Below are 22748 nucleotides of genomic sequence, written 5' to 3' on the forward strand. Positions count from 1 at the left end.
TAACATAACGAAGCAGTAATTTTCATGGTGTATTTTAACTGTTGCAGTAGTAAAGACTGAAAAGTAAGTGTTGCTGTTCACACAATTTTTAATTAGAAAACGGTACTTAATTAAGTTGCTCTGACATTATGCCCATTTAGTTAATACATTCTCATTATGATTGCAATTTCATAAAAAAAACCCCAAACCTGCTTATTGTGTGGACATCAGAGCAAGTGCCCCTTGGTGCTGTTTTTAAGGATGTGCATATTTGCAAGTATACTAAGGTAATTCTTGAGGCAATAAACTTGCCACGTTAAATTAATCTCCTTTATGACCTTGTGATTTCTAGGTAACTTACAAATTATTTCCCACAATGTCTTCGGTATGTAACTGAGCTTTCCAAAATCCCATTGTGAAAAATCCCAGGGAAAAGGAGTCAGGTGCTGCTATCTCTTTGCTAGCAGATGTTAATGCAAACCTCAATATGAGGTTATGTACACGCACTGAGAGTGGCAGTTAAACACGCCAGTGCTTCTGTAGGTCACGTAAATATTCATTTTCATTTTTATTACAGTCCGTAAACCTCTTCAAATTTAATACCCACTCAGTCAGTGCAATCCTATCTTCAGAAGCTAAGAGAAGATCCCCATCAATTTCTTTGAAAAACTAAACAAACCTTTTCTTCAGGCTGCAGCCCTGTTCTATTACTTTAATATTGACACCTGGTTAATATCAAGTAGGATCTCAGTTTCTTGCCTGATAGCAAGCAACAGCATATTTGCTGTTGTAGAAAGGTGATGAGAAGTGATGGAGGTGCTCTGAAGAGAGTTCCTCAAACATGTCATTCTGCTACAGTGAAGGTGAACGATTTCTCTGTCAGGGTAAAAAAGAACACCTGTCTTCTTACATTACAGAGTAATAGCTACAAAATACATACAATAATAATTAGTAGTAGTAGTCAGAGAAAAGAAAATGTACTAGCATCAACAAAAGCCACTCCTCTTTGAGCGAGGTCTCTTCCTCACATGCAGCTATACTTTGAAAAGAACAGTGTCTGCATGAAGAGCATTACACACTTCTGTTTTCATGCAGCAGTACCTTACCAAAGTCAGCCACCTAACAGGCTTAGGGCAGGCAGGAAAAGGCAATCCTGCAGTAAGAATGTCTCCCGGGGTCTGCAACCTCTCCCCAAGAAACAGAGAGGGACCACTTGGCTGCCTCAAGGACACTATTAATTCAGTAGCCAGCACAAGCCACCAAAGGCAATGCCACCAGCTCACTCCCTTGTCAGCACAAAGCCATGTGATAGGTCAGCTCAGCACATACCCGGCTTCTCCTGCACTTTCTCCTCCAAAGAGCAACTTGTCTGTGCCCCAGGTCAGGTCCCAGCCTCATCCTCTGGGGCTACTCATCGGCACCTGCGTGGGCTATGGGCTCTTGCCCCATAGGGGCCACTAACTGCAGAGACTCCCAAGAAAGTGCTTGGGTCTATTCCCAAAGGCCCTCTTGACTGGGCAGGGGACCTTCATGTGGTTGGAGATAGTATGAGGAGCCCAACTATTTATCCCTTTGAGGAGCTACCACTTGGCCTCCTTTTCCAGCTGGGTTCCTTTGGTTAGGAAAAGGCGAAGTGGGACAGCCCAGGTACCAGGGCAGAGCCTAAAGCAAGAATGAGGCTCGGAAGGGCACCATGGCTCTGGTTTTGCTTTCTACAGGAGCATGAAGCACAACCTGCTCATGCTCTGCTTCAATTTCCTTCCTCACAGCACTCAAAATCCCAAAGGCAGTATCCTCATGTGCTGCCTGCTCCAGCCCTGCTTCCAGCTCTTGTGCTGCACTTTCCTGGCAGTATCACAGGAGAAACTGCTACAAATTTGGGCAGAAACCCCTCCGTTCCCTCACAGGAACTTAGGGGTTTCTGCCTTTCTCCAGCTGTAGGTGATGGCTGTCTGTTGGGCAAAGGGTTACCATGACAGCTTTTACACTGGGGAAGCAAGAGACTGGCAAAGACTTCAGCCTTTTCTCTGGGCAAAAGTACTCCATGAAAATTCTGGAGTGGGATTAAACTGCAGGCTGAAGGATTAACCTGTGAAATACCATTTTAGTTCAGGCCCTCTAGAGCTTACATTTCCCAGCCTGACTCCCAAGATGACATACATACTGTAACTCTCTCCCAGCTGGAAATACTTAAGGACAATTTGGAATCTACTGAGGCAAACTTCTCTACCCACAACTTCTCAAACAGCACATTTGCTCATATTCTGCACAGACCTGTGCCCAGTCTTCACTCTGCATGTGGTGGGAGCCACTCCCCACCTCCATCCCACCCTGCTGACCAACGGGAGAAAGGGGCTGTTCCTGCCCTGCAAAGGCACAAGGAGAGACTGCTCCCACTCCCAACAGGAGTTCATTGTCACCCAACTTTGACCAGGGTTTTCCTCCCTCTTCCTTGTCATTCCTTACTTTTCCTTGTACCAACTGCACTTTTTGTCTCAGTGCTGTTCTCCCACTCCACACTGCAGCTTGGGGAGGAAGGGTTTTCTTTCTCTCCTCCTACCCCAGTACCTGATATTTCTCTGTGCCACTTCCTGGGGAAGATCTGTCACTCCAGGATACAGCAACCCCTTGAGGGGTTGAGGGGTTACAGCCTCATCCTCCAACTTTCAAAGGAATTTGAGGAAGACAGAGGGAAATAGTGCTATTACAGTAGTGCCAAGAGAAACTGAAGACAGACATGCCCGAGGGACAGAAATTGCTTTTATTAGAAACATTCTAAAAGGTATTTTTATAAAATGCATGTCATCATCTGCACTTGGAAACAATTCAGGAACTTACAGTTGGTGAGGCATCCTATACTCTCAGAATTTCAACTCACAAAACAAGCTTTAGCTATAGAAATCTGTTACACAGCTAACACCACAGGTAACCACGCTCAGATTCAAGGGCTGGTGGCAGAAAAACTTTAGCCTTCAAATACCAGTTTGTTTCAAGAGAGACTTTAGGTAAGCAGTGCATGTGCATACCTGGAAATACCCACTTAGGCCAGTGGACTCATCTTCACAATTCAATGGCTTGTGCCAAAATACAGTATTAAAATCAAAGTTACAAAATAAATAACTTGACTGCAGAATTCAGAAAAACAATAAATAAAGATGCATTGTGAGATATCCAACGTTCATTATCTTCTCTACTAACCCCCCCCCCAACTATATAGAAATGTGAATAAATACCCTATTTTCTTTAAAACTTGTAAACAACTCACACTTCCCTTACAGTTCCCAGATTAACACTGAGGGACATTTAATTCCTGCAGAGCCAAGGAATACGTGAAAGAGAAAGAAACCCAAACAAACCTACTTCATTTATTTCCCTTGAGAGTGTAACAGTTTAAAGTTGCTCCCACACTCCTGTCTCACTTGTCCCAAAACTGCAAAAAGCTTTTAACAGTTCAGCTTGACTGTTATGTGCTCCTATTTTTATGCAGGTCTGCTCATGTCATGCAGTGCATTAAATTAAAATAAAAATAAGACTAAAGACCTACTGCAAGGCCAGTAGACTGAGATGAATTTACAGCAGGGTAGAAGGAAAGGCCACAGTAATTCCAAAGACACTGGAACAAGCCTTGAATTAAATGCCTACATTTATATCTGCAAGGCAAGGCCCCAAGGAGCGACCGCATGTGAGCACTGTGCTGTGTGTCAGCACTGGTCCATGAAGAGGCACTTCTCTGAATGCAGGAGCTGCAGTTATATTCATCTCAGTCCCTCACTGCTCGCTGCCTGTCACTTTTGAACACACTATCACACATAACTGGAAGTTCTGTCTGGACTTACGAGACAGGGTCGCTTTCCAAGAGGAACAAATGGAAAAAAAATAATAATCCTCAAATTAAAAGAAAAAATCACTTTGGTTTGCAACTCAGGGAGATTAAACAGATGTTAGCAATATTTTGGGAATCCTCTGTGAAATCAAACAATGCTGACAGAATGGTTGTGTGCAGCTGTGATTCATTTTGAGAGGATTTTAATTGGATTACTTCAAAGATATGCTCAGGCAATAGCTATGCAAACAGCTGAATCAGCACAACTGATTTATGGCACTGACACAGACCAGGCCTACTGCCAGGAGAATCGTTGGCCTTTTCATATAGGTGCAGGTTGAACAGTACGTTGGCAGCACTGGCACACCAGCCATCCAAACCACAGCAGAAAGGAAGCCCCTGGAGACACACTGAGTAGCCCGACACCAGCAAGAGCTACTCCTTAGTAGGGTTTGGCTGCATCACAGACAGGTTTGCCACGCAGCCTCAGCAATACCACTGTGCTGCTACCAACAGCGGAATAATCCAGCGGATGCATTAAGACTCATTCAAGCTGCAACGTGCCTTTTAGAAAGGTGCACAGATGCTCAAATGACTCCATTTAATAAATAAGTTTAAGCCCAAGATTGCTAGTGCTGCGTGCATTGACACTGCTTCACATTCTTTCAAAGCAAGTGTGCTGGACCTGCAGATACCTACAGTACTGTACCACGTGACCTCTGACCTTTGGTCCCACTCCCTTTATGTTTTAAACATCCACTCCCCCCCCTTCTGGATTTGCTAATAAAATTTAGCAAGAAAGTGTGCGCCGACAGTAGCGTTTTCACCCGATACCCAATGGACAGGCAGACACGGGACACGTTGGATGTTCAGAAAAGCAGTCGTACCTTTAAAGTAACATTGAGCTGTAACACAGCTGGGCACCCAGCAGCACCCAACTGGAATGGATAAAAAAATGCAGATAGTATGGCTAAGGGTCGGCTCCGCTGCCCGTCAGGGAAGGAGGTACCGTGGGAGTACGCTTCCGGAGAGGGGGGCTGCAATGGGGAAGGAGTTCACGCTCAGTCAAAGTTAGTCTTCCGTAAATGCCTGTTAGGAATTTCTATGGCGCTGACCTGCAGGGGCCAGGACCCACCAACAATTCCTGCCTGGATGGCCACGCCCGTTACCACTGCCAGGTCAGGGTCTACAGAGGTGTTGGGCTCCTTTCCAAAGAAATCCCGGATCACTCTGCGTATCCGAGGAATCCGGGTGGAGCCTCCGACTAACACAATTTCATCCACCTCTTCTTTGTGTAGGTGGCCTTCCTTCAACACCTGCTCGATGGGGACAAGGATCTTCTCAAAGAGGTCCTCATTTAACGACTCAAAGAGCTTCCTAGAGATTTCTGTTTCAAAGATGACTTGGACAAAGTTTCTCTCTGCTCCTGAAGAGTCCCCGAGGCTTTCTAGATCTCCTGCTTCGTGCGAAGGCCGGCCTTTCAGCACCGTGTTTGCTTTCAGCTCGCTTTCTGGAAGTTCTTCTGTAAGCTTGCTTTCTGGCACAGTCAGTGACACCCTCAGCGTCGCTGCCTCGTGGACAGTCAGGTTGAGTTTAACTGCTTCCACAGCCTGCCTGAGGCGATGTATTTCTTCTTTCCTTGTTGGCAGAGCGCCATACTTTTGGCGGAGTTGATCATATAAAAACAGCATCAACCTCTGATTAAAATCCTGTCCTCCGAGCTTGTTGTTACCTGAAACATCAGAAGAGAGGGGCATCAGACACACCACCTTCAAAGCTTCACAAGCTTCTCCCTTACTGGGAGATCGGGCTCAAGAGACAGAGCCACAAGAGCTCAAAGAGCTGGAAAAATAAACACAACTGTTGTCCACTGAAGAACACAAGATGAAGAGCGATTTCCAGATTTTCATTTAGCAACTATTTTAGCATTTATCTGCCTGGATGTTTTTCCCCTGCAACTGCTCTATTACACTGTAACAACCACTGCTTTTTTCTGTTAACTCACAGAGGTATTGACAGGCATATCTTACATTCACTTTCAGAGAGAGACCAAAAGAAAAAAGTGCAATATATAACCAATTTCTACTGAACTACTATTCTTGCACCACGTTTCCAAAACTTCTCAAACAGCTGCTCATTCTTTCCATTCAACAGAGTTTAGAAAAAAAAAATGGCCTGCAGATTGTCATCTGTATTGAACAATGCTCTCAGTTTTCACTGTTTTCTTTTGACTGAAAGGAGGAATTCCCTTACAGACCTTCAACTAAATAAATCAGAATGAAGCTGCTGAATATTTCTCAGTGTCCCACTCTGACTGGACTCGGCAGCAGCTCACCTCAAAACTGTTTTATTCAAGACAATGCAGGCAGTTAGCATTGCATCTCAGACCTGTCTGAATCCTGGTCACCTGAAAAGCAGATGTATTTTTCACTAAACATCACTGCCAGAACTCTGCCAAGCGAGGAATCACTCTGGCATATCCACATCACAAAACTCACTTCTGGGTTAACAGTATGTGTGCTCCCAAACCTTGCCCCAACTAAGCTAGTGCCAAACACAAGGCAAAGGATGCTCTAAAGCACTGGCAGTGATTTAACAAGCATTTCCAGTTTGGACAAAGGTAAGAAACATTTGTAACACTCCCAGTCCCCAAAAGTCCAGTCAGAGTAATTGTAACACACACCAGCACTTTTACTGGTGAGCACAGAATAGCCTGGGATTAAATGAAACCACTTCTTGCTTTAAGTTAACCAAAACCTGTGAATTTATCTTCCTTGTTGAAGCCAGTCACAAACCTAATTTTGCATGAAAGGCAGCTGAGAACACTTTGTGACAAGGCTGGGATGTTTTAAAAAAGCTCCTCCAATGGTGACTTCAGGTGCACTTTTCCTTCCCTTCCCCCCACTTTTGAGATAATAAAGCATTTCTCTTACCTGCCATGGCCCGTGTGAGGAACATCCCCCCCTGCTTGTTCAACAGAGACACATCCAAAGTTCCTCCACCCAAATCCACCACCAGGACATTAAACACGTCAGCTTTGTGGAGTCCATAAGCCATAGCCGCAGCGGTGGGTTCATTGATTACTCGCAAAACTTCTAGCCCTACAAAGAGCAAAGATAACATGCAATAGTCAGGTTGGAAAACTGCAGTTCTCGCACAGCAATAACATTTACCATTAGTTGGGGGGGTTTTGACCCAAATTTACTGTAAGGAAGACATGACACCTAAAGGAAATCAGCTTCTAAAATAGTAATACTCAGTGAATTCTTTTCCTTACTTAACCCTAACCTAAGACCTCGTCAGTTTCAGGGTGTGATTTGCCCAAACATTTCTTCCAGAAGATTCTTGCCAAGGAGATTTATTTCACACATTCTCTATTTAAATTATTGTCCAAGGGTGCTTTGTATAGTCTCTCTATTTGAAGATTACCAAATGGACTACTTTTCCTCTCAAAGTAAAACTTACTTCTAGCTATTTATATCTGCATTATCTAACTGCACCTGTTGGTACCCAAGAGTTCTTGGCTGTTCCTCGCAATTGTTAACAGTCTGCAAAATAACAATCCATTCTAAGGTTCTCTACCATGGATTGACTGTTTATATATCCTCCCCAAAGCCTTCACCATGAATGAAATCATAGCATCGCAGAATGCAGAAGGTTAGAAGGGACCTTTAGAGGTCATCTAGTCCAGTGATCAAAGACATCTTCACCAGATCAGGTCGCTCAGAGCCCCATCAAGCCTGACCTTGAATACGTCCAGGGATGGGGCCTCCACCACGGCTCTGGACAACCTGTTCCAGTGATCTACCACCCTCATACTAAAGTACTTTTTCCTAATATCCAACCTAAAATTCCCCTTTTCTAGTTTAAAACTGTTATCCCTCGTCCTATTGCTACATTCCCTTGTGAAAAGTTCTTCCCCAGCTAACATCCTATAAATAGAACTATAGATAATTTTAAGGCTTGACAGAAAAATTCCAGAATAAAGACACATCACCTGCAAGGTTAGCTGCCTTAATGGTAGAATTCCGTTGCCTTTCATCAAACTCTGCTGGCACAGAGATGACTGCCTTTGAAATGGGCATGCCAAGATGGCATTCTGCCATTCTCTTCAATTTCAGTAGCAGCTGAGAGCCAATATGCTCTGGAGTGACATGAAAGGTTTCATTAGTTGTCACAGAAAATTCAGCTGATCCATTGTTGTTGAAAATCTAAGGAGAAAAAGCAGCACAACCCACAGGTGAGAAGTTTTCTCTTCTTACTCTCTCCCATCCCGCTCCCACCAAACGTTTCATTCACACACAGTTTGTTTATTCTGGAAAAAACAGGAATGTGCTTTTCCTGCTTCCTGAATCACCTTTACTCCATGCCTACAAGTATTGCGCAGCTTAAGGGGGCAAAGTATCTCCAAAGTAGTTGCATCTACTGTGCCCAGACACATTAAAACAGACCTAGCAACCCCATAATCACCTTCCACACCACATTCAAAGATAAAAGCAATGCTGATTGATCATTTGCCCCACTGATAAAGCTCCTCACAGGCTCTTCTTTTTGAAAGGAAGCAAACAGGTTGGTACAGGAACAGCTTCTCCTAAAAAGAATTCAAAGAATGCTTGCAGTACCTGAAAATCTGTCTCCTTTCAGCAAATGCCACACTATGCTACATTGATACAATTCTTTTGTTTTAAAAAGCAGCTTTCAAAATCTGCTACTGGTCAAGCAAGCACTTGAAAAGTGCTAGAGGGAAAGGGGAAAAATGCACTGGGATGGAAAATATGTAACTTCTACAGTTTTTGTTTCTTTGTTTTAGAGTATCAGGGGAAAAATGAAGTTTCAGCAGAGCACAGTTAGAATTTCAAGCTGAAATATGTACTTCCAAGAGAAGGGTCTGGAAGGTTACCCAGAAGTACATTTCACAGTAGTGGACTGGGTCCCCTGGAAAACCACTGCCAGCCCCGATGCAGAGATAGGCAACTTCCACAGTGGTTTCCTCCCTGCTCTCTGAACAACTCTCAAGGTCTTCAGGCATATCAGACTTAGCCAGACGAAGCAAGGTCAGAAAACCCAGTCACCTACTACACGTTTCACGCTCCTGATAGAATACTGCTGAGAGAGAACTGAAGCAGGTGGCTATTTACCTTAAATGGGTACCTGCTGCCTTCGCTCCTCAGTTCTTCTGAGGAGAAGATCTTCCCAATGAACCTTTTTGCATCGTATATGGTGTTCTGAGGATTGGCATCGGCCAGCTCGAGGCCATCATAGCCCACGTGCACGTCTCTGGCTGTGAAGGAGACCACACTGGGAATGCTGTTGTGCCCATTCTGATCGGCAATAACCTTCACCTGCCCTGTTCCAGGAAGAAAGACGCCGACCGAGCAGTAAGTCGTGCCAAGGTCAATCCCAATTACTTTGGGTGTCGGCATGGGCAGATACTGCTGTGCCAGGTAGCCAGCTAACAAGAGAGCCAGGACAGCCGAGCCTGAAACACAAACACAGGGTTAGAGTACCTACTGCTGAAAATTTAAAAGTCACCACAAATCACACAGCATTAGACCTTACACCTCCTGCAGCTTTGTTTTGGACTCTGAAGCCGTTCAACTACCTAATTACCCTAATTAGTTTTCAGTTTCTTCAAAGGTCAGCAGCAGAGTCAGGTCAATTCAACAAAAAGTGGTTAGAAAAGTAGCAAAGTCTTATGTATTAAATACTAAACCATTAAAAAAAACTCCAACACCCTAAACAAGAGGTACAGCAAAGTCAAAATTATCAGCAGAATGTAGTAATTCTCTCTGCACCATACTTCAAAAATGTAGGTTAATATCTTTCAGGAGGAACTGCCTACAAAGGACCTCTAAAGGACATCTAGTTAACGAGGCTGCACAAAACCACAGTGAAATTAAAAGCTCCTGACTAAAATAACTTCACTAGAAAGGAGAGACCTTATCACCACCTACAACTACCTGAAGGGACATTGTAGAGAGGTGGGCGATGGTCTTTTCAGCCAGGTGACAGGAGATAGGACAAGGGGAAGTGGCATGAAGCTGCGCCAGGGCAGGCTCAGATTGGATATTAGAAAAACATTTTTTACTAAAAGAGTTGTCAGGGCCTGGAACAGGCTGCCCAGGGAGGTGGTTGAGTCACCTTCCCTGGATGTGTTCAAAAAAGGGTAGATGAGGTACTTAGGGATACGGTTTAGCATAGGATGGGAACGGTTGGACCTGATGATCTTCAAAGATCTCTTCCAACCTTATGATTCTGTGAAATCTAAAGCTTAGAAGATGCAAAGCCATGTTTACTTCTATTCCAGTCATAGCTCCCAAAAAGCATCTTCCCACACCCCTGAACCTTTTCTATGCCTTGAAATCAAGCGGGAGACTAGTTTAAGTGTAGAGTAGGTTTTGTGCTTGGGTGTTGGTTGGGTGTTTTTTCACTTTAATTTTATATATAATCGACAAAGAAAAAATTCCAGAAGCTGGAGGTAAAGCAATGCCTCAGAGAAGGGGAAAAAAAAAAAAAACCAGAGAAAAAGAGAAGCATTTATAAACAAAGCCTTAAGAACTCTAAATAGCTTGAATTTCGGGGGGCGGGGGGAGGGAGAGCGGGGGGAGAGGGAAGACGCGGGGCAACCTCTTTTCCTCAGCAGGGAAGGGTGGTCCCGGCTGCGCTTCGAACAGACCAGTGACAAAGAAGGGGGCTACTTTTGGCCGTGAGCCTTCCGAGGCCTTTCCCAGCAGCGCGCCACAACAGCTGCCCGGCCCTGCTGGCAGGAGACAGGCGGAACACGCCGCAGGAAGCCGCGCCGCCCCGTATAGCCAGCCCGGGGCGGCAACGCCGGCAGGAAGCCCGAGAGAGTCCCGGAACAACCAGCAGCCGCCGCCAGCGCCCACCGCCTGAGGCCCTGCCGGGGGGAAGCCGCCGCAGGCGGGACAGGGGCTCTCCCAACGCCCCGCCGGCCCCACCGCCACCCACCCCCGGGCACCGTCCCCTCAGCAGCCCGAGGGGCGGACGCGACCCGCGAGCCCCCGGCCGTCCTCACCCAGCACCGCCATCTGCCCGGCCATGGCTGCGCACCGGCTCCCGCAGCGCGCGCCGCAACCCACTGCTGACGGCTCCTTCCGGGCCGCGCCGCGCCGCGCGGCACGCCGGGACCGGTGGTGCGCGCGCCCCGCCCACCCCGCTAGCAGGCGCCTAGCGCAGGGGCCGGGAAAACCACATCTCCCAGGGGGCGCTGGGGCGCGGCTACTTCCGGCGGGCCCTAGCCAACGGGCTGGGAGGCGGGTCAGTCGGCAGCAGGGGAGGGGAGGGAGAAGTGGCGAAGGAGGAAGTGTGCTCCCCGCTCCTGGCGCATGCGCGAAGCGGGGCGCGGTGCCTGCTGGGAGCAGTAGTTGGGCTGTGGGTGGTGGGGCACGCATCGGGGTGCTGTCTGTGTGTCTGTCTGTGTGTGTGGTGCGCTGGGCGCCATGGCAGCGGCCCGGTGTTTGGGCCGGTAATCACACCCAGCTTCCCGGGGGCACGGACAGGCGGCACGTCGCGGCGCCGGGCGGGGATGCGACGCGGGGGCTCGGCCCGGGCGGCCGCCGGCGGTGTCAGCGCCCCGTCCTGCCGGCGTGAGGCGTTAGAGACCGCGGGTCCCGCGCTGCCGGGCCCGCACGGGCTGCGGCTGCCAGGCCTCGGGAACCGGTCACAGCCCCCAGCTCCCCTTTCTATCCGTCCATTTGTTAATTCTTACTTCTGCCATTCGTGTTCCGCAGTGTTTTGCTTACATATATTTTTATATATATACAAAGCGCCTGTCACCATATTGATAAGCATTCTTTGGAACCCCTCTGAGGGCAAGGTGGTGGCTGCCCCATCAGCCTCTGGGCATAAGCAGCGAGGCAGTGGGCCCGGCCGTTGCACAGCTGGGGGGTTATTGCAGCCGCTGCGGTCACAGCGCTGGGTGCTGTGGTGAAATGGCCTTGGCGGTGGCCAAGGAAACCCTCCTGATGTTTACCAGTCCTGGTGGCAGAGTGAGACTGTCCGGGACCCAGCAAGGGGTTTTGACCCAACCTGTTGACCTCAAGCTGAGTTACATCTGTTCTCTCACCCTCTCTCTGGAGAGAGCACCTGGGCTGAGGTTACACTTTCCTTTTAAATAAACATTTCATCTCCTCTCCCTGAAGTGCTCCGATGCACTTTTGCATCTTAACAGAGTTCTTTGAATGCAATGGTTCAACAGTGAGACGCTGTGGCAGCTTTTACCTGTTCCTATGAGTGGTTAAGGGGAGATTCCCATCTTGCCCAGCTGACATTTAGGCAAGAAGAATGCAGATTGTACCTGTCCCTCAAATGCATCTTGGAGGAGCAGAAGTAGTAATTAATCCAAGAAATGCAGTGTGAAGTACAGTGTGGGTTTGCTTTTTGTCAGCTGTCCCTCTCCTAAGGTCTGCTCTTGTAAGGAGTAATGAATTTTCTGGCTCTTGCAGATCAGTTTTCCATTTCAGGTAGAAATTAATTGTGAGAATGTTTTTTTCTTAACACACCTTATTGATAAATGAAAATCTGGTTACAAGCAGCATAGTGGAAGAAAAGTTACGCCAAGTTCTACTGCGGTTACCATCTCTGGTATCTCTCCTCAGTGATGGAAAGACAGATAACCCAAAAGTAATTCCCAGGAGCTTCTTCGAAATGGTTTCTCTGTTGAAAAAGGAGCAGCAAGTACTAGCAAAAGAGATTAAAATATAGGCATACTCTGTTTGTGGTTAACATAGTGATGTGGTTCATGGTCTGCAGGAGAAGGTGGAAACTCCTTGCTAAGGGAAGAGGAGGTTAAACCATTCAGCCTTCTTAACTCGTGATCTGACTGTTTTGTAATTACATACCTAACTAATTTCCATACATGAGTTGGATACTTTAATCCTGTTTCTTGAGGTGGGAGCATTGTACTTGTGCTCATTGGTAAGTTCTTTAAGTGGAGGAAAACTTGTAATTGCGGTTTGCAGTATTTCTTCACTTGTGTAACTCAAGCCCAGGCACGCTGGATTTTATCTGTCAGTGGATGGCAAAGAGAAAAAAATGGTTGAGAGTAAACAGGGCATACAGTAACCTGGATGTTGCTCATAATTCTGATGGTTAATAGCAATCTGGTGCTTTAATACATAGGTACCATGTGATGTCACGTTGCAGGATGCAGATAGGCAGGGATGGTTTTAAAAACATTACTGACACAAACCCTCATTGCAGAGCATAGGCCAGGCTCTGCTCATTGTCCTCGAAGTTAAAACACCATGAAGGACACTGGGATCACTTGACAACGTACCTGCTGAAGGACAGAATTCAAATGCCCTTTCCTGTGTAACTTCCCTTCCGTTTCTTCAGAACGAAGCTGCTTTATGACTTCAGCGTATCAGTCAAGGCCTCCCCACCTGACTGACTCCCTGGAGGCCTGGCTGTTCCCTGCAGAATTACACAGCACAGGCCACCTGCCTGGGAGTCAAATCAAGGAGAGCATCTCAGCAGGCTTTCTGCCTGGCAGCAGAGGGATATCATGCCAGAAACTTCTTCAGAAGCCACCTTCCTCCCTGTAGCTGTTTTTGGCTTTAGTGTAGTGTAAAGGCTGGATCTACCCTATGTACTCTGTAGTCCCTTGGAGTCTCTTCGCCTTCAGCACCTATGCTCAGATAAAGTCCAGAGGTGCCCAATATTTTTCCTACATCTTCTCCATGACCTATCAGGACCTGCTCATGGATAATCCTGGATGCCAGACTTCTCTTGCACCTGCAAAATTGCCAGAACTAATCCTAGTGAGCTCGCCCATGTTTTTTTGGGGGGGCATTACCAGAGTGTCTTCTGTAGTGGGTTCTTTTATCTACCTTTGCAGAGCTCTTGTCTGGGAGGGTAAGACCTGTTTCTATTTTATTCCCTTATTTGAAGGGGTGCTGCACTCAGGAGTAGGTTGTTTAAGAGCAGAAGGGAACATTCAGTGTTTCTGGAGAATATTGCTTGATTTTGCATGGAATAATTAAATATTCAATGATTAATAGAGGGAGAGGCTTATTTGGCTGGGAGGGAGAAGCTATGGGTGGCCCCTGTGCCCTGGGTTCAGCTAACATCAGTGTGTTATCAGCACTGCTCACATCCTAACTCCCAAACACAGCACTACACCAGCTACTAGAAGGAAAATTAACTCTGTCCCAGCTGAACCTAGGACACCCCTGCCCCACAGATTGCTTCGTGGGGAATATGTAAACATGGTTAGGGGCAAACACTGGAAGGCCGGTCTTTTTTTTTCCTGGAACAATGTGCTTTAGGCTCTTCCCTGTTACAGCAGGCAGGGCACATGCTGCTGTGTTGAGCATCCTCAGCGCAGCCTGAGGGTGGGCAGTGCGAGTTCAGACCCACAGGACTCCTTTGAAAAAGCCCATTACTCTGATAAAGATTTCACTGGGTGTGGCTGAACCATAGAGTCACAGAATCATTAATTGGAAAAGAATCCAAGATCATCTAGTCCAACTGTCCCCCTTTCACCTATATTACTTACTAAACTGTGCCCCGAAGTACCTCATCCAACCTTTCCTTGAACACCCCGAGGGACGGTGTCTCCACCACCTCCCTGGGTGACCCATTCCAATGCCCAACCACTCTTTCTGAGAACATATTTCTCCTATTTTCTAACCTGACCCTGCCCTGCTGCAAGTTGCAGTCATTCCCTCATGTCCTATCGCTAGTTATCTGCATGAAGAGGCTGACCCACAGCTCAACCACAACCTCCGTTCAGATGTCGAGAGCAATTAACTTCTCAGCAACTGAGGTGAGGGAGGTGCCATGGTGACGTGACCTGAGTGGCTTCTGTTGAATGCTGGTTGGGCTATGTCACGATCCACACCAGACAGACTGCTTTGGCAAAGGTTAAACCCCCTTGTGTTCCAACCGACCTCAGATCGCTCTGGGTGGCTGGGGGCGGCTGGGCTTAACCCCTGAGTGATGTCCAATTAGGTGTTTTATCGTGAGGAGGTCTGCACAATTCTTGGGAACAGAATTAAGACTCAAAATGGCGTTAAGGTTTAAGTTACTTTATTTATCCTGCAACAAGCATGTGGGAGAAAGCGGGGGGTTGGCGGGTGGGGCAGAGAAAGAGAGAGAGAGAGAGAGAAAGATTGCAATATCTGCCACCACGGAGCTGAGGTGTCCCATCAGTCCGAATCGACTTCACGTCAGGTGGGGCTGGGGTTTCAGCGCTGGGTGCATGGAGGGTTGCTCCACAGTGGACGTGCACACTAACGTGGCAGTTCTTCTTGGTTGTATACAGTTCAGTGATAATTATTCATTAGGTTACCTCATACACCTGTGCATATTCATAACCTCTCCCACTTCATATTAAAATGAGTTCCAAGAAGTGATTTCCATAAACTCCTCCCAACTGTGCCTGTGCGCTGCTGTTTGGTGGTGGTCGTTGAGGGTCGTGGGGATGATGTCTGGTGGCTCCTCTCCATCACCACAAGTAGCCTTCTGTTTGGCGCAGACTCAGTTACCACTTTACTCTGATCCAAACTACAAGTTTGGTTTCAGCAGGTTTTGTGTACCTTCAAGGACAAGGGGGGGCTTGAACTAGCTACAGTGAAATGCTTTGCCTGAATTCATGACCAATTAGAGACAAGCGAGGAATTCATCGAACAGATAAGGAGGAGGGGGTACTGGAACTTGTCAAAGAAGTAATTTTATTTCCGCAGAGCACATAGTCCTTGAGTGTGTAATTTACTCAAAATACGGTGTTAGACTCAAACTTATGTCCCAACTGATGTTTCTTCTTTATCAGTGAGGCAGAGGCGTTCAAGCGAGGCATTGTTTATGGGAGGTCCCCACTATGGCCCTTCAAGCCACCCTGTTAGCAAGTCTTCCTTAACCCTTTACAAGCATCTTAATGCAATATTTCAGCAATGTTGAGACATAAGTCCACTGGTACAGGCATTCATTGAGGGACACAGTATGTCACATCATCCTGCGGCTCAACATTGCCATCTTATAGATGATACTCCATGATAGATAGAGGATAAAGCAAGGAGGAAGGAGAAGAAAAGCGTGTGCACAATAGCTCAATAGCTATAATCAAAACATTCAAACAATTAACAATTTTCAATTTGCATTTGCAATAGTCAATAAGAACTGTTAACATTTGATAGACATTAATTAACAATTTGAATTTGTCCAATTGCAAAAATCCAAATCACGTCATATTGCTGTCCCTTGTAGTTCAGGGGCTGGAGGAAAACGAAACAATGATACTTTACATGAACATTTACAAGATGAATATTTGTGAGGATCACAAGAACATACGAAGCAAAAGTTAAAAATGCATCGTAAATTGGTACCATCCAATTAATACATTCCCTTGTTTGTTGTGATTTTGGAAATGCAAAACTGATCAATTTTGGAATATGCAATGCAGGCAGTCCACAGTTTTCCCACCCCGTCACCCATTACTTAGCAAATTAAGCTTTAGTTGGGTCTCCTGGTCAAAACTGGCTGGAGTCTTCTTTGTCAGTTATGGCCTTGAAATCAATTTCTTTTTTTTTTCATGTGCCACCATCATGGCAGAATTACTGGGTTCACTGGATTCACGCAGGTGTGACCTTCCTTTTCTAGTACTTTCTGTGGGGAGGTGGTGAGGGAAAACTGCGCATGCGCATTTCCAAAAGCACACAGTTAGGTGAACAAGCACTGGAGAAACAAAAAATGGCTGGTGTTGGTGAGGATGAGACCCCAAATCCCTTCCCTGAGCCTTGTCCTTCAACTCCAGGAGTGGTAAGGTTTCCTTTCTACAGCACTATAGCCAGGCAGTAGGGACAATGTCCTTGCTATGGCTATAGTGGTGTATTGTTCCTCTGCCATTAGACTTTCAGGTCATCACAGCCTACCCAACAAGTGCGGTTTCACCTCCTGGAGCAGCCAGAGAGGTTGGTGTTATTGAGACTGAGAGGTCTCTTCAAACTCAGATAGTTGGTTTAGAAAGAATCAAGGTTTTCCTTTTCCATTATTGCTTTACTTCTAGGCAGAGGACCCATGCTTCTCATCGCAGGGTTGCAGATGCTGTGGTGATGTGTGAACGATGCTGTAGGATAGAATTTTATGCACTGTTAGGAGCTGTTGTTATTTTGGTTTTGGCTGTGGCTGGTTTCTATCATTGTTACAGCTGTGTACACCAATAAAGTTTAGTTTTGCTCAGTTAACAACAATACCAACTCTAAACAAGGCCAATGTCTAGCAGTTATTTTCTCAGTACAAATTAAGGAGGTAAAACATCTTAGACAATTTGGACTGTGGATGACACAGGTTGACGTATAGCTCGAATTTGTTTGACTCCATCAGGTGACAAAGTGGGTACAAATTGCATATTAGCAACAACATGTTTGATTAATTGGATCAAACATGGTAAAAACAGCAATGTAACTAAACCACACAGCAAGCAGAATAAGATTCGTTTCACCCAGTGACTTCTTGGAAGCCAGGGAAACATATCAATATTCCAACCTTCCCAAGTTTGGACAGGCACATGGGCTAATTTCCATATTCCAGCAGTAATTTGTTTAACAACCCTGCCATTATCATAAATTTTTAAACAACAATTAGAAATATTCAACTTCCCACAGACCCCGCCCTCTTCGGCTAGTAGGTAGTCAAGAACCATACGATGTTGATAAATTGCATTTCACATTTGAGTTGCCTGATCTGCCAATAGGTCAAGGGCCTCAGCTGTTTGATTAGCAATGATCTCTGGTACCGTTTGCAATCGGATAATGCGACTGAGGTTGTAGATAGGTTCTCGAGCACCACCTAAATGATCTTCACCCATTTCCGGAAGTAAGAAAAACAAGGGATGGATCACCCCAATGTAACACACTCCTGACCAGTTTACCGATTTATATGCATGATTTCCACATATCCAATAGTGTCCTTTTTTGGCTACTGACCCATTAGCAAAGGGTCCTCTCCAACTTTCCCCATGAGGCGAAGGGTCAAAATAAGGAGTGGGTTCTAACCCGAATGGGTCACTTTCGACACAACAATATAGCGATTCTGTTGTAGTATTTGCACAGCAGGGTGTGCCTGAACATAAATCTTCCCATGTTGTCTTCCAAAGGGACCAATTTATCCTCTTACAATATTTATAGTCATAAGCTCCTGCTTCCTCGTCCCAAATATAATCATGGCCCACAGTGTTACCTCGGCTGATGTTAGGTGTAAGAGACCAAAATCGGGGAAATGATTTTATGTACCCATCATCATTCACCCAGGCATAAATATATGCTTCATCCTTTTCATATGATTCCTCTCCCACCTGAATGGTCATACTTATGTTTTGATATGTCCATTCACATGTACTATTGCCTACAAAAGGGCCATCCGTTTGTGTTCTAGCCAAACAATATTTACCCTTTTCTGGAAATTGTATGTGCCATGGTGAATCATGAGGGTCTTCCCATGTCTCGCTCCCTTTTGTCTCACAATATCTACTCACTAACCATTTTGACAGCAAGGGTATAGCTGCCCAAGGCCAGCTTGACAGACCAAATGGTCCTCCACATATCCAGCATTTTGTGAGGTTATAAACATTTGCTACTTGTTCATCTAGTTGTACAAAGGAATTATTTATATCACTCCTTTCATTCCTAAAGTCTCAGAGGGGAGACATGATTGCTCCAGAGGTTGTGGTCCACACAATGCACCAAAACAACAAAGTTGCCATTTTGATCTACAAATCCATCTCAAGCTCACAGAAATTACAAAAACAATCACAAAAATACTGATTGTTAAAATTGCGCGTTAGTCTTACAACATTCAGTCCTGTTCCCACGGGGATCTCCTGTGAAATGAAATGAAACATCGACGGACTTCTCTTAGGTTCCGCCTAACAGTTAAAATGAGGGAACAATCCAGCGCGTGTTAATTTTGTACTCTTTTCCTCGGGCATCTTTAGCTTTCCAGGCATATTTATTAAAGGGTTCAGCAAGTACAAGGGGGACAGTTCCAATGGTTGGCATTTCTACCAAGACTGGCTGACCAGGAGAGAAAGTTGGCTTTTCAGGAGTGCTAGGAGCTGGAGGTTTGGGGATTAAAGCTGGCAGGTTGGGACAAAATGCATTTAGTCGGGGACATCCATTTATCCCCCAGCGATCATTGACTTGGGTAACTGCATCCCAGAGGTGTTCTGCCCAGTGGGCTCATGAGGTTTTAAAAATCGTTTCAAAAGCCCATTGGTTCGCTCTATTATCCCATTAGCTTGGGGATAATATGGGGTGTGAAATACCCACTTGATTCCTTCTTCCTTCACCCACTCCTGTACCTTGGCAGCAGTGAAATGACTGCCATTGTCTGATTGAATAGAACTGGGTTTTGGAAGAAAGCTAAACCAATTTTTCAGGGCCCACACGGTATTTTCTCCTGTTGCTTGTGGAAATGCATCAGCCTGGACTAGGCCAGAAATCATTTTCACTCCTACCAATATATATTGTTTCCCCTCTGACTTTCGGAAGGGCTCAATATAGTCAATTTGCCAAACCTCCCAAAGGGTCTTTTTATCTCTCAAGTGGAGGGGGGTCTCTTCCATAGGGTGTCGCTCTAATCAGAGTTTGCATTGTTCACAAGCTGAGATGCAGGTTCGGCAAGCTGCCCGAGTGACAGGCCAACCCCTGGCATGTGCTTCTTTGTATAAATCATTGGAACCTGTATGGCCACGTTTAACATGCAGCCACTCCAGGAGCCTATCCCAATTTTCTCCTAGTTGGTCCTCTTTCTGCAGAGGAGCAATTCTGGCCAGTTCATCTGCCTTATTATTCCATTTGCCTGTTGGAGCGTCCCCTTCCTGGTGGGAGGGCACCCAAGCTATAGCAAAATCTCCTCATTTGGCAATATCTAAGATCTCTTGCCACTTTTCTTTCTGCCATACTGGCACCCGATTCACGTCCCAATTGTTTTGTTCCCAAAACAGTAGCCATTCTGTGCACACCTTGAACACTGCAAATGAATCAGTATAGATGCACACTGGAGTCCCTGCCTTTTCCTCACTATTGAACACACTCCAGACTGCTATTAATTCTCCCACTTGAGCACTACCTTCACCTTCTGTAATTATTTCCCTTTTGGTATCCACATTGATAGCTACAGCCCATTCAATTTCCACTGGATCAGTGGGGTGGATGGGGCCCATAGCTTGATGGATGTTTGCTTCAAACACCAAAAGCTGCAATGCCTCGTCGTGGGCTGAAGTCCACTCCCACTTTACTCTCTTTCGCAACATATCATATAAGGGACGTGCAATTATCGCAAAATCTGGGACATATTTCCTCCAAAAGACCAACAATCCCAGGGCACGTTGTAGCTCCTTTTTATTTTCTGGGCATTTTATCTGTTCTAGTGTTGGGAGGGTATCCGGGGGAATACAAACTGACCCTCCTTTCCACCAGATTCCTAAGAATTTAACTTCCCTAGCAGGAGCTTGCATTTTTTCTGCAGGTATTTGAAAGCCTATTTTTTCCAGGTGATTAATAACTATGTCCTGCATAATCTGTACTGAAGATGTGGTATGTCCCCCTAGTAGTATGTCATCAATATACTGATAGACTTTTACCTCCTCTTCATGTGGGATTGTTGCCAATTCCTGTGCTAGTGCATGGTGAGCCAGGATAGGCAAGTGTTTATACCCCTGAGGTAGGTGGGTAAAAGTATACTGCAGTCCCTCCCAAACTAAGGCAAATTGGTCTCAATCACTTTTTTGGAGTGGAACCATAAAAAACATGTCTTTTACATCAATGACTGCTAAAATAGGGTGGGCCTGTTCCTGAATAGTTGCAATTAATTCAGCTATATTAGGCACAACTGCAGTCAGGGTACCTGTGTTTGCATTTAAGCACCGATAGTCAACGGTCGCCATTTCCTGTTAGGTTTGCGTACCGGCCACACTGGTGAATTATAAGGAGAGTGGGTAAACACTAGGATCCCCCGTTGTTTGAGATCCTCCATCACTGGGGCTATTCCTTCCCTGGCCCCTAATGGCAAAGGATAGGGTTTCACGTTAACAACCTTGGAAGGGGGAAGGGAAGGTGCTGTTTGCAGCAGGCATGCCTCTGCCCAAGATGTTTCACTTAATTGCCTGATCTGGGGAATGCCAAAAGACCACGAATTTCCTTGCGTGTCATGCCACTGTCTCCCTTTCAGCACACCTATACCCAAAAGATTCGTCTGGAAAGGTCCTATGGCCACCATGGTATTAATAGGGGTTTCCTCCCCTGGCAGCCATAGTGTCACTGAAGTCACAGGCATTGACTGTGTTTTTCCCAGAGCATTTAAAACTATTAGATTTTTAGATGGTATCGAGATCCCACACCGTTCTGCCTCAGTTTGCGTTAATGCAGTAATTTGTGCCCCAGCATCAATCAAAAAGGCTACTGGGCTTTTCTTTTGTCCTACAGCAACAGTGATTAATAGTTCCCCTTTTGCATTTCCGGTGAGTTGTCTTAAAAACATCCACCCTCCGTCTCCCCCCCCACCTTCGGGGAGCGGAGGGTCTAGTTTCCCACCGGCTTTTCCTTAAGGTCTATCAGGGATGGAGCCTCAGGGACTAATCCAAGGGTAGCATCTCTCCCTGACCATTTTTGTACTAGTTTTTCCAGTTTTGGGGTCGGGAGTCCATCCATGAGGTCTCGGGGAATACCTTTCTGAAGGCCTAAATGCCATAATCCCTGACGTTTTAGGGGCTTTTCCCTCCCAAGAGAATTATTAAGGAGCAACCTCTCATTCTGGTCCTTCCCCTCTGGTGACTGCCAATTTTTTATTTGCTCTGCAGCCCATATGATTTTGGTTTCAGTTCTTTGGAATGATCCACTCACAGGGCCATATTTCCTCCCAAAATTAATTAATTCCTGCGCTACTTCCCCCCATGTCCATATTTTATTAGCCGACCACCGATGGTGATGGTTAGGGATTACCATGCCCTCTAAAGCGGCTGCGGTTCTTTCTTCCTTGGGGGTGTCTTGAATTCTCCCTTGTAGTTGAATTCCAATTGGTTTTAGAGAATCAGGGAGTCCCCGGATTAGAGGAGTCATCCTTTCTGGGTCTACAGGCATCATCATCGGGGAACCCTGATGGGGCTTATGTTCCCAATCATACATCATTTGGAGACAAGCTGCTTTCTGCACACTTTCCACTAGCTGATCTATTGTGCCTGTTATATCAAGAGGATCTCCCCTCTCCAGTGGGTTCAGCCCTCCAGCCCAATATGCAGCCCTCTGAGTTAACGACCACGGGGCTTGACGATTGCCTGTAGTTAGAAACACACCTGGACCCCAATACCCTTCTGACTCTTTTTCTGATAACAGAATCCCATCTCCTCCTGACAGGGATGCTCTCCACACATACTCTGTTTCTGACTCCCTCAGAGTTCTTGCAAAGTCCTTTTTCAACTTTGCTAGTTCTGTTGCTGTAAATGGGATTTCTTTGGTGATAACTTGAGGACAGTTATTATTGTTATCCTCATACAAATATTCTGTTTTAACCAACAGATGCATGTGTGTGTGGGGACTTTCTACAGTTTTCTTTGCCTTCTGCAAATCTCCCTGAGAGTAAATTTGCCATATCCCCTTCTCTGCCAGTTTAACTTCTATTTCTGTTTGTGTATCCATTTCTCTCAAAAGTTGATTCCTCAATTCCTCCTTCAGAATGGAATTTTGGTTCCTCTCCTCCTCCAGCAACTGTTTGTTTATTTCCAATTGCTCCTGCAGCGACTTTATTGTCATCTGCAGGGAGACAATTGTGGCATCGGTGTGACAAAGCTTCCATTTCCTTTCTTCCACTCCTGCTGCCAAACTGGCTCCTAATACTGCACAAATGATAGCTTTTCCTTTTCCTGACCTGAGTCTAGCTTCTTTTTGCAGTACCTTTATCCTGTCTACCACACTCTGTGGTTGGAACCAGC

General features: G+C 45.9%; 1 protein-coding gene across 1 annotated transcript; it reads right to left on the bottom strand.

The window, feature by feature from the left end:
* Positions 1-4670: 4670 nt before the first annotated feature.
* HSPA13 (heat shock protein family A (Hsp70) member 13) lies at positions 4671-10863 on the bottom strand (the record flags this gene model as incomplete). Its single annotated transcript, XM_084270844.1, has 5 exons — positions 4671-5534; positions 6736-6903; positions 7800-8013; positions 8941-9281; positions 10839-10863. The coding sequence occupies 5 exons, from the start codon at positions 10861-10863 to the stop codon at positions 4864-4866; spliced, it is 1419 nt and encodes a 472-aa protein (XP_084126970.1). The 3' UTR covers positions 4671-4863.
* Between the last annotated feature and the right edge of the window lie 11885 nt (positions 10864-22748).

The sequence above is a fragment of the Gallinula chloropus genome, assembly GCF_964237585.1.
Source record: "Gallinula chloropus genome assembly, chromosome: 1".
Taxonomy (NCBI): Eukaryota; Metazoa; Chordata; class Aves; order Gruiformes; family Rallidae; genus Gallinula; species Gallinula chloropus.